Raw genomic sequence first — 17,495 nt, 5'->3', positions numbered from 1 at the left:
TTTTAATTAGAAAGGACTTGTGTCGCTAAAGTTTCGTGGGAACGAAGTTACGGAAAATCAACTAACGAACGGAGACGTAACAATATTTTTAATTCTAAATGTTGTCATAAATACTAGCCATAGTTTAATTTGTGAGTAATCTGTTTTGGTTATTTTTTGAATTTGATATTTGAGTTTAAAACTGTTTCCCAATGAAAGGAATGATAAGAAATAGTGAATATTTTGAGACAGTGTGTGGCTTTTTGGTAGGTTCTAATTTATTTGTTAAAAATTTTCATGTGATAGAATGTAAGAAATTAAGGGGATAACCATTACTTTGTAATATGTCATGAATTTTTTAAATTTCTGAGTGAAGGCAGAAGTAATCAGGATAGATATTATGGGCTGTGTTTAGAAGACTTAGAACAAGGTTATGTTTGAATGAGTCTTGTATAATACTGTCTAAATGAATGTATAAGCCAGTAAATGTTTCTTATGGTAAACAGATGTGACAAAGAGATTGTTTATTTGGTTTATTTTAACGTCTAAAAAAGCTATGTTATTGCTTTCTTCCATCTCACATGTATAAAGTTTATACATGGATGTTGTGAGTTTAGATATTCTAAAACCTTCTTGGTGTGATCAATGTTGTGAAAGAGTAGAAAAGTATCATCAACATATCCTCTGTATAATACTGGTTTGTAATAAAGGGGGCAGTTATCCAGCCATTGACGTTCTTAATAACATAGATGGCCAATTTAAGAAGCTGTTCAAATTTTTGTTTGTTAAAATTAGAGTGCAGAACATTTGTGGTAAGGAATAACAGCATGCTAGTTATTTTAATTGTTTCCTCAAGTGGGATGTTACTGAATAAGGACTGAATATCAAAGCTGTCCATAACGAATTGGTCTGCATTAGGAAACTTAGATATCTCTTGAGCAGAGGAGATAAAGTCTTTAACAGTAAATTCTTCTTAGTAAGTGAGCTTAATGCATGTACTACAAGATATTTAGCAAGTTTGTAGGCATGTGAAGCAAGAGTAGATAGAATAGGTCTGAAGGGTAAACCATTTTTTGTGTATTTTCAGTAAGCCATACATAAAACCAGGGCAGGAACCTGTAGGATAAAGTTCTGCAAAAGAGATGAGTTTACAATTTCTAAAATATCTTAAAGTCCATTAAAGCTTTTCCTCATAATTGAGAGTAAGCTTAAGCCAATCATTATTGAGGGGTTTATACTTTGTTCTGTCATTTAAAATGTTTTCCGTTTTGGAGACTAATCAGATCTGTTTAAAATGATGACACTTGTACCTTTATCTGGCTGGATAACAACATCGTTTTGGTTACTGGCAAGTTCTTTGAAGGCAGAAAACTCGATCTGTGTAATAGAAGAAAGGTTTTTTAAGAGATTGAAGTTATAGGAGGAGGACAATGCCATACTTTAAAATTTAGTTTTGATAAATCATTCTATATATGGTGCATTATTTTTTTTAAACTAGGAAAAGATATAAGAATACTGTTATGTATCTGTTAGTTTGATAATTTCCTTAATTTCCGGTATAAATTCTTTCCGAGGAACTTCAGTGATACAAGTCCTTTCTTAATTAAAACTAGTTTTTGTTTCTCGGTACAACTTTGTAATACACTTAACAACTTTTATAACATACGCTATAAATCACAGTGAAACAAGTCCTTTCTTAATTAAAACTAGTTTATTCTTTCTCGATACAACTTTGTAATACACGTAACAACTTTTGTAACACACGCTATAAGTCACAGTGATTCACACACTTTACTTATGGTGCCTACTGTTTGCTTGACTAATTATCTCTATCTTCAATCTATCTGCGTATCTCTTTGATCATGCTGGCAGACTTGTATACTAAAAAAGAGGGTGCCTCAAACAGACTAGAGTTGCCAGGAAAATTCCTGATCCTTCCAGAAACTCCAGCTCGCATGTTCCCAGCGTCACGTGACTTTCTCTGTCATAACAATACATTTAAATGGAAAAAAGTAACTTGAGAAACTTAGTTTACGGGTAGGTAAACAAAAATTTAAGCCTTTTGATAGAGCATTTTGACATTGTTCACTAACGGTAAGATCACTAAAATTGAAAATAACATTATCAGGACTTATGTTACTAGATTTTCTTGCTGGAATTAAGTTTCCTAAGCTTGACATTCTGGTTGTGTTCAAGTCTGGCGATGGTTTTCAGGTTCAGATTTTCAATCAGGTTGGTGAGATGATGAAAGTAAAAAAAAAAACTTGTTTTGACAGTTTCATACCAGACTCCTTCAAACATAACTTTGTTCTAAATCTTCTAAACAGAGCTTATAATACCTGTTCTAACTACTTCTGCCTTCACTCAGAAATTTAAAATTTTGTGACATATTACAAAGTAATGGTTATCCTCTAAATTTCTTACATTCTAAATAGAATAAATAAATTAGAACCTACAAAAAGCCACACACTGTCTCAAAATATCCACTATTTCTTATCATTCCTTTCATTGGGAAATAGTTTTAAACTCGAATATCAAATTCAAAAAATAATCAAAACATATTACTCACAAATTAATGGTTAGTATTTATGACAACATTTAGAATTAAAAAATATGTTTAAAACCAAAGACACACTACCCATTCTTGTGCACTTGTGGGTTGTATATAAATGGACTTGTGGTAGTTGTAGATCTATCTATATTGGTAAAACTACATGTCACCTACGAAATACTTGCACACGATCACATGGGAATTTCAGCAAGAAGCAGATGTAAGCTAAGTAATCCAACCAAGTCTTGTATCCGATTGCAAATGGAAAATAACAACCATCCCATACTTCTAGAAAACTTTAAAATTCTCAACTCTGGAACTATAGAATACGAACGATTTATTAAAGAAAGCCTCTCCTTTTTCAATGATCACCCAACACTAAATAATAACATCAACTCCTCCCTGTTGTCATTAATGTAATCAATTCCAGATTCTCAGTGTTTTATTTGATATTAATTACTATTTTAAAGATACAGTGTTTATACTTATATTTAAGTCTTTTTCTATAATAGTTTCTCTTAACAATGTTATTATTAAACACGTATGCCACACATTATATCGTACTTTCCATTATATTGTTACCATTTAAATCTAAACTTCCGATTGTATACAAAAACTCTCTCTCTATGCTAATGTTGTTTTTTTAGTTTGATTATTATGAACAAACCTTTTGAGATATTAACACTGATGATGGAATTTAAGGAAATTCCAAAATGTCTTTATTAAAGATGTTTTTTGGTACTACCATGTTTTTAATATTTATTATAAAACTTTGTTTTCAACCTGATGAATCGGCTATATTCAGTATGTGAATATTATCTGCAAGATAAAAATGAATCCATTTTACAAACAAACTTTCAATAGCCAATAAATTGTAGTAATAATTATAAGTGGTAACTGCTAATTAATTAATTGACCTCATTAATAGATTACATTAAGTTATTGATTTAGTATTTGTCCCTCCAACCTGCCTGTACAAACAAAGGTGGGGTTGCTAACTTCATAACTGTATCAACCACTGCACTCTTTATTCCAACATATTATTTTTCCTATATCAATTCACCTTGTTTTCATTGTTATTATTGTTAAAGGGCTTGTATGACTGAGTGAATAAGGAATATTGATTTGTGAGCTTAGATACAGGTTTGAAACATGCCAGTGCATTTTACAACCATAATATGTACACATAGTAGAAAAATTAGATTTATTTAGCACTAAATAAAACAATTATCCAAATTATAAGTTACAACAAGTAAAAATAATAATTTTACATTTTATACAACATTAAAGAATACAGTTATGCAATTATAAATTAGAAACATAACACAATGTAAACAAATAATCAGTAAATATACACTTTATTTAATACTAAAAGAGCACAGGAGTTGGCAGTGTGTGCTGCCAGATAGTTGCCTTCCTTCTTGTCAACAGTTCCTAATTAGGGACAGTGGCAAGTAGCTTTATTATACCTCAAAAATAAAGAAATAAATATAATGCCCTATGGCTGAAAGGGCAAGTATAATTGATGGCAACAGGAATTGAACCCAATACCTTCAATTCATGAGGCAATCCCTTTGTTTGAAACACTGGGCCATGCCAAGCCAAGACCGAACAAACTTGAACTCAAAAAAAAAAATACAATAATGAGAAAACATAATGGCAATATTTTAATTATTTGGATAATTGAAATAATTAAAAGCAGCAATAATCACAAATATTTTGGTTGCTTCATAACATTTGTAACATTCATTTATGTACTAGTAATTTTGATAATTTGATTATTTCATGTAATGCTAATCAATGTAATTGATGATCATAGGTGATCAATTATATCGACTAATCAAGTTAATTGCCCACCTCTAGTAGTACTTGTACAATATTTCTCCTAGTGTAGAATATTGACATATGTATGTTTATTTTTAATTTTTTGAATGGTATATAGATAAGGAAGAAGTGAATGAAAAAGAAATTGGTGATCTTTCTGCTGTTTTATTTAATGAAGAAATTCCTGTTAATGGAGAAGACATCAATGGACTTGTTAAGGAATATTCTTTAAATATAGAAAACATGAATGAAGCTGAAGAAGAGAAGACTATGTTTTGTAGTAACAATTGCAATGATAAAAATGAAGATAAACCTTGGAAACTTAAGGAAAACCAGAATTGCAAGAATATTGACAAGGATGAAAATACCTTTTGTGAAGATATGCTTTCTGAAGTAGAAGAAAATCAGGAGACAGATGAAGGAACAAGAGACTTGGAGGAACATTCTGTGTCTGAAACTGAAATGTATAAATGTGAATCTTGTGAAAAATTGTTCATTTCAGAGGATTGCTTATTAACCCATAAGAAACAACATAGTCTTTCAAGTTCTGATGAGCATCATTGTAACCATTGTACTTTTTCAACCAAAAGTTTTTCTGAGTTTTCAACTCACTCAGCCATTCACCAAGATTGCAAAGAAGATGAACGACCCTTCAAATGCCTGGAATGTGGGAAAAAGTTCAAAAAGGAAAGCCGTCTTCGTCAGCATAAAAAATCTCATGCCAATTTCCAACCAGTAAAATGCAGTCTTTGTGACAGTATGTTCAGAAAAAGCTCTGGTTTAGCTACCCACATGAGAGTTCATCTAAGAAAGATTCCTAAGTCACAGTCACGTGAAAATGTTAAACTTAACAGACAGGAAATAATTGTAAGAAAGATCAATAATGCAGGAGATAAGCGTTTTCACTGCTCTGTGTGTGATAAAGGATTTACTAGCACAAATAATCTTATGAAACATTACATAGCAAAACACGATCCTAACAATCCAAACATTCCTTCTACATCATTTGAAACACAAAAACAAGATGATGAAAAAGAAGAAGCTTTGTCTTCGGATGCATACTCTTGTGAAAAGTGTGGAAGGTTGTTTACATCCATGAAAATGTTAGAAGGACATAAAAGAATACATCGAAATGAAACAGAAAATCGTCGTTTTAGATGCCCACATTGTAAATATTCGACAAATAAGTCAACAGATCTGCGAAACCACATTGTAGTTCACACAAATGAAAGACCACATCAATGCAGCTATTGTGGAAAAGGATTCACAGAACAGAGCAGCTTACGTAAACATACTTTTACTCACACAGGAGAAAAACCTTATGCTTGTGATGTGTGTGGAAAAAAATTCACACAACGTGCACATTTACAAGTTCACATGAGGATCCACAACAAAGAGAAACCATACCGATGCCCATACTGTGAAAAAACATTTGCTTATCATAATGTCCTGACTCGTCACCAGAGATCTCATACAGGAGAGAGGCCATATAAATGTACCCTTTGTAGTAAAAGTTTTAAGAGCAACACTGCTCTTCAAGGCCATGAAATTGCTCAACACACCCATGAATATCCTTTCAAATGTACAGAATGTGGAAAAGGATTCTTACAGTTTGGAAGCATGCAGATTCATTTGAGAAATATTCATAATATAGCAATTTACAAGCTTAAAGAGGGTCATAATTGATTCTTGATAATTTCTTGTCTTTTTGTTCATATCCAACCCTATACAATATGCAGAGCTGTAAAATTTATTAATCGTACATTAGCCAGACATCTATGTTTACTAGCCAGGAAGTTTTCAAATGTAATGCTTCTGTACAGCCACAGAAAACAAATTTTAAAAGACTTGTTTTATGTTTCTTGCATATATTGTTTGTTATTGTAATTTCTCTTTTCTAAGTGTTCAGATATAACTGAAATAAAAACATGCTTTAAATGCATGTGTACTTTTTTCTGTTCATTATTTTGAGGTGACTTACTACATAGTTACTTTGCTGGTGGTCAGTAGTAGCCTGGATTACTGCTAAAGCCAATTTTGAAATCTAATAGAAAGTGGTGAGAAGAGGTAGCTGTTTTATTGTTGGGTAAGAATGTGGTTTTTAGTGTAGGCTTGGTAGTTTATTTCCTTATGTTTTGTATGAAGATTATTAAATGGCTGGCTGTGAAACTAAGTTTCAACTGAATAACAAGATGTTATAAGATTTTTTTGCCATCAATTTAAATCTTGTAGAGCATTGTTCTGCTAATCCAAGTTACAGGTGTACACACAGAATGGCATAAAGTTTGACCCACAATTTTTAAGTATCATTTTTAGAAAAATTACTTATCAGTGTGCAAATTTCTTTAATCGTGAGAAATAGGTGGATATTTTCAGCATTGTGTACAATAACTATATGTACAAATACTTTGTGACAAGGCAGGCTTAATGGAAACTGGATATTCTAAAATGACCATAGATATGCTTAAAGCAATAAATGTTTTGGTTGGACCTTTGGAATTGTTTTCATAGTAAATAGAAATTATATTAGGCACAACCACAAAATTTTCAAACTTATCAAATCATCAAACAAAGAACTCAGGAAAATATGAAAGATGTTTTTTTATTTCAAGTCTCTATCTGTCATATAAGCCAAGATATTGCAGGTGAAATTATGGATTTTCCCCCTAATCCACAATGATAACACCTTATCATAATCTGTGACTTTTTGTTCCTTGGAGTACATCTTTCTTACATACATAAATAAATATGACTTTCTTCATATTGGTAATAGTAGCATTACTCTTTCAGCAAAATGCTTCAATTCATTCTGTATAACACGAGCTTCTATCTGCTATAGATGCTGTTGGTCATTTTCAAAAACAAAATGCATAATTATTATAGCATTCTTAACTACAAGTCAATCAATGAATTGGTCTATACCCATATCTGCTTCGTTCAAAATAGTTTGTATTCACTATACTCTCATACCTACTTTTAAAAAAATTTTACCAGTACAAAACAGGTTTTTGCTAGTAAAAAAGTTATCAGCTACTCCATAGCCTGGACAACACAATACTGAATACACCAAAAAACTTTCTGTACAAATATTACATGGATAATGCAATATTGCAAGTTGTCTGAATTGAATTATTTTCTTATTCTTTTCTCCTGCTAGTGAACACACATATATCACCATAATATTATTCACCTCCATAATATCTGGCAAAACCAATCTAATTTTCATGCAAGTATATTGCAAAGCAAGTATCTGATACTATCAATGTATTTAATCAAAGATTAAATCTCCAAGTAGAATGTCAGTGAGTATTTCACCACATGTGAACTCAAAGGTGTCCTTGTTGTCAGATGCATACTTGATGGTGACTTGATTACCTGTGATATGCAAGATTTCTCCTGGATACACAGTCTCAGAGAAGTTTTCATTTACCCATGTTTGTTGAATCACTTTGTCATGTAGGTCACTTGGTGAGTTCACTAGTGCAACACAAAGATCTGTCTTGGTTTGCCCACAGTCTGGGCATAGTTCAATGATATCCTGGTCAGTTATGACTGACTTGGCTTGAATCAGGGTCTTTGCCTTTGACTGAAGTTTTCTCCTGGCTTTGTCATCCTTTTTTTTGGTGGTTCTCATGCAACTACTTCACTCACTTCTCTCACCTTTCTCTTTCTCGGCCTTTCCAGTTGCAAACTTGACCACTGTGTTATCTTTGGATTATAACCAACTCATTTGTTACCTTGTTTATCCATGATATTTTCATTACATTTCTGTACACCCACATCTCAAATGCTTGTAATCTGAACAGTTTGTGACTTTTGCTTTCTTTGGTATTCTGACAAATACTGAATCATTCATATCAGATGGAATGTATCCAGAATCATAAACAAGGTTACACAACTCTGTAATTTTCCTCAGTCCTGCATTGTCTAAGGCTTTCAACATTTTTGTAGTGATGTCATCATTTCCACTTGCTTTGCCCTTTTTCATAACTTCAATAACCTTTTCTACTTCTAGCTTCATTATGGCCCTTCCTTCCTGGTTGTCAATATTAGATGGATCTCCTCTCCCATCGTAATATTGTTCATTCATATACTCACCCATCTATTAATAATTTCTTCTGAATCAAACAGCATTTTTCCATTTGTATTACATACACAGTTGCTTCCATTTTTGTATCTTCTTAGGTTAGTCATCTTTCTCACCTTTTCATACAAATCTTTTGTTTTTTGCTCTCTGTTCAGAACTTCTATCTCTTCACATTTCTTATTCCACCAGGATTCCTTAGCTTCTTTACACTTGTTTCTGATTTCTTTATATATTTCTTTGTATCATTCTGTTCCTTTGTGACTTTTTCTGACTTACATCATGTGCAGTATTTCATCTGTTATCCATGATTTTTTCTTCATATTTTTCATCTTTGGGAGAACTTTCTTTGCAGACTTCACCATAACTTACTTGAGTGATATCCATTTTTGTTCAGTTATTTTGTTATCATTACTTTGTGTGACTTTTTCATTGTTGAGCACATCAAATTAGTTGCGTACTTCCACTGCATATCTTGTCTTGTATTCTTCTTATTTCAGCAGGTTCGTGTCTAATTGGTCACTTGCACCTCACTTTGCTGGCTTCTTCAATTTAATCTTCATCTTGACCATGACTGGATTTTGGTCAGAGCCCACATCAGCTCTCGAATAGACATGTGCTTGTTTCACACTGTTTCTAAATTTCTGATTTACTAGGATGAAATCTGTTTTATTCCTGTGTATATCTCCAAGGCTCTTCCGGGTGTACAGTCTGCATTTTGGGTGTTGAAACCATATGTTAGTAATCATCATGTTATGCTCTTCACAAAACTGCAATAATCGTCTTCCTCATCAAGGCCATATTTTCCCACAATGTCTAGATGTTCTTTATTCCCAACTTTAGCATTGAAGTCCCCCATAACGATCACAATTTCTCTACACTTTATGTCTTCCATAGCTTGATTCAGTTCATCATAGAATGTTTCCACTTTCTCATCACTGTGATCACTTGTTGATGCATATATTTATATGATGTTACTATCAAAAGGCTGACCTTTTAATTTTGACATAACTCATTGTGATACTGGTCAGTGTTCCATCAAATTTGCAGCTGTTGTTTTCTTCATCAGTATTTCTATGCCATTGATGTGTTTTACTCCTCCTGAGTAAATTAATATATGATCACCATGCTGTACCTTTCCACTCTCTCCACCTTATTTCACAAAGGCCTAGTACATCTTCATTCATGTGTTTCATTTCTTGTATCATATTATGAATTTTTCCATCTTGATACATAGTTTGTACATTCCATGTAGCTATTTGTAAGGTCTGGCCTCTGGTTCTCCACTTTACACCATCAAATGGCTGCTTTCCTAATGGTTTTGAGTAGCCATCATCATTATTATGAGTTGTACTTTCCGCAATATCAGACTCTTCTTCTCTGTCACATTGAGTGAGAGGTTTGGTCACAGGGGCCCCAATTTCACCTCTATTTCCATCACCATGACTATCTATGGACTCATACTTGATAAGGCCCCAATTTCTTCCAAGGTAACTGACCACTGGTCCTTTTCTGTCAAGAGTGTGCCCTGGATGTGTTAACTATCTTGCTGTTGCACCATCTGAACCATTAACCATCTAATGTTCAGGTCCCTCTGCTTCTGCTGCTGCTTCAGTCTTTGTGCACTAAAGGGGTGAAGGCCCCTTTGCGACAGCTCAGTCCAGAACTGCTGATACCCTCATTTAGATTAGCACGCCAGTCAAGGCAAGGTTCCATGGTGTGGCTGCCAGTGTGCACTACCAGCTACTTGGAGCCATAAGTGAGAGTTGTGTAATAGTGGGAGACCAGTGTACAATGTCCACATCCAAGTTGATGCAGATGTGCAGCTGACAATGTACAAAGGGACTACTCTTAACACTAACTACACCCAACACCACTCAAATTACTATTAACTGAAAAATTAAAATTTTGTATGTCAGTAGCACCTACCTTCAACAAGGAAGATCTCAGCCTGCCTGGAACTGATGGGACACCATCTTTGCAGGTAGTCAACTAGGTCAACCCTCAGATGATACACAGATTCTGCAAGATGGAACATCACATGTAGACGATTTCAAATATGAGGGAGAAGCAGACTTCTATCAGTGCTCCTCATCTTTAGGAAAGAACAAAAGCTCCCTGGATCTCCTGATCCCTGCTTGTGCTGCACCTTTGATATGGCTGCAATGATGTTGATAGCCAGGCACTCTTTGCCAAATGGTCTCTCTTTTACTCCATTCATGGCCTCCTGTTTTCTCCAAATATCTTTTGCTTTTTGTGCCATCCCATCTAATGGATGCACATTGCACTCAAGTTCATTTAGTGTGTGGCTGAAGTTTCTGGCAAGATTGTCTGTCACACAGTGGTTCACTGCTACCCTATCAGTCATTGTGTTGGTAATGTTTCTCATAGCTGTCTTGAACCCCTTCTCCAGATTCTGGCATTGGAATGAACTGAAGGTGGTGGAAACATCCTGTATTGTCTCCATAATGTGAGTGGTGTAGTCTTTGTTGTGCCCAGCAGGAAGACTGGATACACCTGAAATTAAAGAAGTATTTCTATTCAACATGTATTGTAAAGTTATATTTTTTATGTCTGCTGACAGCCAGCATTTGAATAAAACTGAAACAATATTGAAGACTCGACACAACAGACTGAAGTACATTATAAGTTTGATATATTGTGTATCAAGAATTACATTTCTATCTGCCATAGATTGAGGTGGAGTTCCAGCACAGGGTTGATTATCTCCCCTGCCTGCACATCACTTATCACTCCCATTTCTCGTGCCATGAGCTTGACTGGTGAATTGCTTGGGAGAGACTGAAGTTCATTGCCTGTCATCTTCTTGATGTTAAAGTGCACAACATTTGCTGCCTGCTCCATAGGGACTTGGTGCTCCAAGCAGTAATAAATACACCATCTTGTTTTTGAAACATAAGTCTTCTTGTCATATTTATTTTGTACTTTCTCCTTCACCTCATGATCCAAATCAGTTAGCTTTATTTCTAAGTTTTTGTTCAGTTCTCTAACCCTTTGCAGTTCAACAGTAATATTGTTGGCTTGGGCTTTCAGTTTATTGACAGTTTTGCTGTCCTTGTGTTTCCAATAAGCAGCATTTCTTCTCTGTTGGCTTTTACATCAACACATACAGGTTTTCAGATCCTCATTGGCCTGTGATATATTATTATTATCTGGTTTTTTATTTGTTTTTCCTTGTTTGATTCAATTTATGCACAAGGATCACAATCCTAGCATCTTTTCATGCATTGACTTATCCTTTTGGGAACATATTTCTTCACTTTGTTTTTTAGTCTAATATTTTCTTCTTTAATCTTATTCAGTTGATCATTAGTGTCTGTTCTCTGAGCAATTTTTTTAGCTAAACTGATGTTAATATTTTGTAGTAGTGCACAGTTGGTGCATTAGCAAAGTCACGATTTCATTATTATATTGTTCAGATGACTCTGTACCTGGAGTCTTTGGATTCTTTGTAGATGGACCAACAAAGTCACTTTCCAAAAAGTCTTCAAAATGACTATGTGGGTCAATGCGAAAACGAGACTAAAATTAATGATGCATGTCTGCCCCATCAATGGAAGTTCTCCAGTCACAGATTTTCCCCCTGCTGAGACGTTACACAGTTTTGCTCGTGACCTCAGCCTTTGTAGCCATGCCTAATAATATGTAAATATGGGTTCCATTAAGTGTGTTAGGTAGTGGGATGTGTGAGGAAGCTTGAAACACATTCATTAAAGAGAGAGTTTAGACATTGATGAGAGAGCTTATTAATTCCAAGATGATACCTAGTATCCTCACACATAACAGCTTGATCCTTCATACATCTGCATATGAAACTTGCATGTCAGTAACCTTGAACTGTCTTCCACCTAAAAAGCATGTGTTCAATGTGAACTGTGCTTGTGCATGATGACATTATCATGTGACATAGGCCCTCCACCAATATGAAGGTGACCCAACCTCCTTGAGAATTATTGTCCCCTAAGCACTTGTAACAGGTGGCTGGTAGATGTAGTTGTTAGGTCAACTTCACACAAGTTAAAAATAAATTTATTTATTACCGGGTTGTGCAGTTGTGGGATAAGAATTGACTCAGAGACTGGTGACTGAAATATAATATAAAACTTTAGTTGAAAATCTTCAAATATTCATCAACATCGGCAGTACCAAAATTGTCATGAAATAATTCTATGTCAGAATGATTAAATACTTCATACTGTATGGTTAACTGTTCATTGATCAAGTCTCCTACAAGGTTAATCAACACTGACACTATAACAAGCAAATTATTAGGTTAACACAAGATATACATTCCGTCATAGTTATGTTTAGCAAATTCAGTTAAAACTTTTAAAATATCATTCAACAACTCTTATTACTTCTTCAATTAGTTTTGCTAAATCTACAATTGAAATTCCATTAACAGTATCCTATTCTCAGACATTATACACCATTTTGCAAGTACGTTATTAGACTATAGAGCGGCAGCAATCATTACTTGGAGAGAGTTTGTTCAGCAAATGTTTTCTGTATGCTGGAGTACAGCCATCCTTGATCAGAAAAGTGGGAAAGTTCTGGACCAAAAAATGACATTTTATCCACATTTTCTTGTGTTTATTTAATTTCTCAACAAGTGCTGTATAGCTATTTTGCAAGTAGTTCCTTCATTTAATTTGCACATTTGTGTCCTTCTACTAAACCAAAACCATAACTATATGTTAATTGATTGGTACTTTAATGTAAGTCTTCTCTCATATACTCCTACACTTGTTGCTTTCAATCAAAGATCTGCTATTTTTTTTTTATAAGTCCACTTCAGTTAGTCTGGTTTCTAATATCCTAAACATTTGTCATTTTTCTGTACCATGATTGCATCTGTTTAATGCTGATAAGAGAACTGTTGGTTTGGACTTTTCGTATTACATCTTGGAATATATTTCACTCAACTTGTGTATTTACTTTAATGTTTTCTTGTCATTATTTAGTTAACCATTATTTTTTAAGTTTCTATTATTTAGTTACACTATGTGTGTTCATCCTTGATCTGACATGTTTGTTTGGACTCATAAAAATTCAAATTTTTCAATCAATTAAGCACTTACCTTCCACTGCACCTCCATCATAGAATGAAGTTATTGTAAGTGCTTAGGAGGAGCTATTGCACAAGGAGGTTGTGTCCCTCCATTTGTGGAGGGCTATCATTGCATGATGTACAAGTGCAGTTCATGTTAAACATGCTATTTAGTTGGGAGTTAGCAAATCCCATAGGCAGGTACATGAGGGATCAAGCTATTCTGTATGAAGAGGTATGTATTGGAAATACATTTTCAGGTAAGGATAGTGGGAATAAATAAATTGATAGCCACGGAGGAGTTTGGAAATAGAAGATTTGTAGAATAAGTTAAGTAATAGTTTTAAGGATAAGTCTATCAGATTTAAAGTTAAACATAATAGACTGAAGGACAATCTTATTATTATTATTGTAATGTTAGGAGTATTAGAGTTTATAGCTCAAACTGAAATTGAAGGCTATGATATAATTGGTATTACTGAAACATATGGGTAGATTTGGGGAATACTGATAATAGAAATTGTCTTGAAGTTCTAGATTCTAAGCTATTTAATAGGAATAAATTGTTTTTAACCCTCTCACTACAGACAGGTTAGAGGGAGCATGTTAAGACATTTTAGAGAATTATTTTCAGAATTTAATTAAACTTTATTATGAAGTATGTCAGTAAAATTGGCATCAAAACATAGTTTATAGTTCAAATTTTAATATTATATATGTTTCAATTTCTTGATTTCAAAGAAACTATTACAAACAATATACTAAATATCTTTTTTTGTTTGTCACATTGCACATACTCTTGTCTTATTGGTTAATTTATATTTTATTATGCCTATCATACAAATCTGTAGTGGTTATCAAATTAGATATTCAGCTATTACAAACTATTACAAACAATATACTAAATATCTTTTTTTGTTTGTCACATTGCACATACTCTTGTCTTATTGGTTAATTTATATTTTATTATGCCTATCATACAAATCTGTAGTGGTTATCAAATTAGATATTCAGCTTTCAGACATTGAAAAGCTAGAATATAAAATGAGAATTTCCCACCTTTTTAATTTGCTGAGGTATCAATATATTTAGCAAAACTACCAGAGTAGCCCCACCCACATGTTTATAATCAGTAGAAAAAAACACATTCTAAGCTACTTAAATCTGACAGTTGTTTTTAACTAGTTTGAAGGGGAAAGTCAGGTTTTTACTGGAAATGTTAAAATCTGTTGACTGAATTGTTGTTTTGAACAGAAATGAGATTTTTTAAAACTCGTATATAGCTTAGTTAGAAAGCCAGATAAATTACAGTGATGTTATGTGCACTAGTATGGTAATTTGATAATTATTTGGTTTTCTATAACATATCTTTGAAATTGACAAGAATTAATTTGTCTTCCCCCTTCACTTGAGAGAATAAACTAGGCTTAGCAAGTACAACATGAGTGCAAGTCCGTTTTGTAGCTTTATAAATTGACATAGTGGTGATTGAGTCACTCAAGCCATTGAAGCAGTGCTCTGCTGCTAGTAATGAAGTTAATAAAATTTTTAATGTGTAATTAGTCATTCATTATGAGTCAGAAGAGGTAATTATCTTTATACAAATCATTATATACACTTCATTTGGAAAACTGTATGCAGTTTTGTTCTCCTTGTCTAAAAACAAGATGCTGAATAATTTGAAATGGTTCAGAGAAAAACAATCAGTATGATTCCTGGGATGAAAGTTATTTTGTAGGTTAGATTAAAATCTCAACTTATTTTTTGGTAGGAGAGGTAGTTCTTTTATTCACCTTCCGTTATTGAGTAATGTGTGTGTAAGATACTAATTTTATTCTTATTGATAAATATAAGTGGTCTTTTTTTTCCCCCTTTGACAAACACTCCAGTATTAACCACAGCTATATATAACCTAACAGGTGGTGATCTACTTCACAGTAAATGTCACTATTTCCATGTAACTTTACATTCAGATCTTGGAACCAGCAAGATATTAAATGTTCAAACATTGCATATTATATAAAAATATTCCAGTATTTTTGTTTCTTCAATATTCAAAATACATTTTTTAATAGGATATGTATTTTTTTCACCTCAAAATGATCTTTAAAGTTTTTCTATGTGACTGTGCAAGTGTCCTAAGCTGTGCATAACATGATATAATAGTACCATTTAGTTAAGGTTTGACTTGTATATATTCTCTTGTTGCCCTTCTTTTTTAGATGCAGTTGCTCTTATATTTGTATTAAATAATTGATCTGTACTACTTCTGAACTGTCATAGAAAACATAAGCATACATGTATAATATTTTTATGGACCCTATAGATTTTCAATGAATTCATATATGTATCAACAGTAATACAGAGGAAACCATAGTGAACTTTTACAATTTAAAAAATGGAGTTATGTGATTAAAAAAAAAGATGGTGTATTAAACAATGAATTGGAGATGCACTGTATTAATGGTGTGCTCTATATGTAATTTAGTTGGATTTACCAAAGGATTACTGTAATGTACTTATTTTTTGGATAAGCCTGATAAGGTATGATAAAGTGTTTTTCAGCTAAATGAAGCTTTTGTATTGGAACTGCATGACAGAAAATGTTATATTTACATTTAACTGATGGCATATTTTGTATTTATGCATTAAGTTTTTTTGGAACATACCATAAGTATTAATACATAAAAGTATAGTACCATAATGAGCATATTTTGTCAATGTGTTAAATCTTAAATTATGAAATAGAAGCAAATCAAATAATTTCATTATTCATTGAATTAGTTTACTTTTATGTATTGTTTATGGTCTCTGTTTTGATATTTTAGATTTAGTAGTTTCTACCTAACTATGTATACTGTGGTACTAGTGAATATAAATCACCTGTGAATGTGATACACTGTTGTATGTCTTATAATGGGTTAAATTATATATACATTTGTTCCATAATGTTCTCATTTCTAACTGAATTATTGAGCTAATATTAAAGGAAAATTAAATGTTATGTAGATTAGAAAATAAACCTAATAATGTGACTTGGAATATTTTTGTATAGCATACTGCAGAATGTGTGCACTGTGTTTGTATCAGTCAAAATCAAATGCTTTTAACACAAGATACATAGTAGCAGTGGTAGTTTGTAGTCCTTGATAAAAGTGTATAATTTTGATCTTTTTATGCAACATTAATTTAGGAAACTATTTGTATGTATTTGTAGTGCATATATTAAAATACTTAGACATGTTCTGGCTGACATTACTTCATATTTCAACTGCACTGGTCATTAAGTTTCCAAAGTTAGTATCTTAGTCATTTATTATTATTATAATATGATGTTAAACTGAATACTTCACATTTCTCTTTACCAAGAACAAAAAATACAAAATACATAATTATAAAATACAAACAATTAAAGAAAACGAAAGCATCTGCTTTATATTAATGTGAGATCATCATAAATGTTTAATATTTATTTGTTCAGTGTTTAAACCACAGAAAATGGTGAGTGAATACTTTGTTAGGACAACCTCTTAATATTAAGAAAAACTAAATTTCGGTTAGTGTTATTAGTTTCATGAATCTTTTAATGGGAATGCTAGTAGCTATTTTGGTACATTTGTATATTCTACCTACCATACTACCTGTTTTCTCACTTAATCTTCTGATGTAATCAGTGCTATTTTGATGAACGCTTTAATATTGTTACGTCTCTGTTCGTTAGTTAATTTTCCGTAAATTCGTTCCGACGAAACTTTAGCGACACAAGTCCTTTCTCAAATAAAACTGGTTCATTCTTTCCAAATACAACTTTACGATACACTTAATTTCAACATTCGCTCTATAACAAACGCTATAACTCACGTCCAACAATATTTTATCCGCATACATTCAATTACTCATTACCTGTTGTCTCGTCACGTTGTGAACATCTTATATATTGTTATGTCTCCGTTTGTTAATTGATTTTTTTTCCGTAACTTCGTTTC

General features: G+C 32.8%; 1 protein-coding gene across 9 annotated transcripts in view; it reads left to right on the top strand.

The window, feature by feature from the left end:
* LOC106470233 (zinc finger protein 160-like) overlaps window positions 1-16,754 on the top strand; it is a 28,487-nt gene extending 11,733 nt beyond the window's left edge. For all 9 annotated transcript variants that reach the window (XM_013930776.2, XM_013930774.2, XM_022398831.1 and 6 more), the window contains one exon: window positions 4,473-16,754. In XM_013930776.2, the coding sequence (XP_013786230.1) occupies window positions 4,473-6,040 (1,568 nt within the window). In that variant the 3' untranslated portion in view covers window positions 6,041-16,754. The remainder of the gene's footprint in view (window positions 1-4,472) is intronic.
* Window positions 16,755-17,495: the final 741 nt, after the last annotated feature.

Source organism: Limulus polyphemus, unplaced genomic scaffold (genome assembly GCF_000517525.1).
Source record: "Limulus polyphemus unplaced genomic scaffold, Limulus_polyphemus-2.1.2 Scaffold3891, whole genome shotgun sequence".
NCBI classification, from domain to species: domain Eukaryota; kingdom Metazoa; phylum Arthropoda; class Merostomata; order Xiphosura; family Limulidae; genus Limulus; species Limulus polyphemus.
Note: the sequence above shows the minus strand (reverse complement) of the source record. Positions and strands in the feature narration are given on the sequence as shown.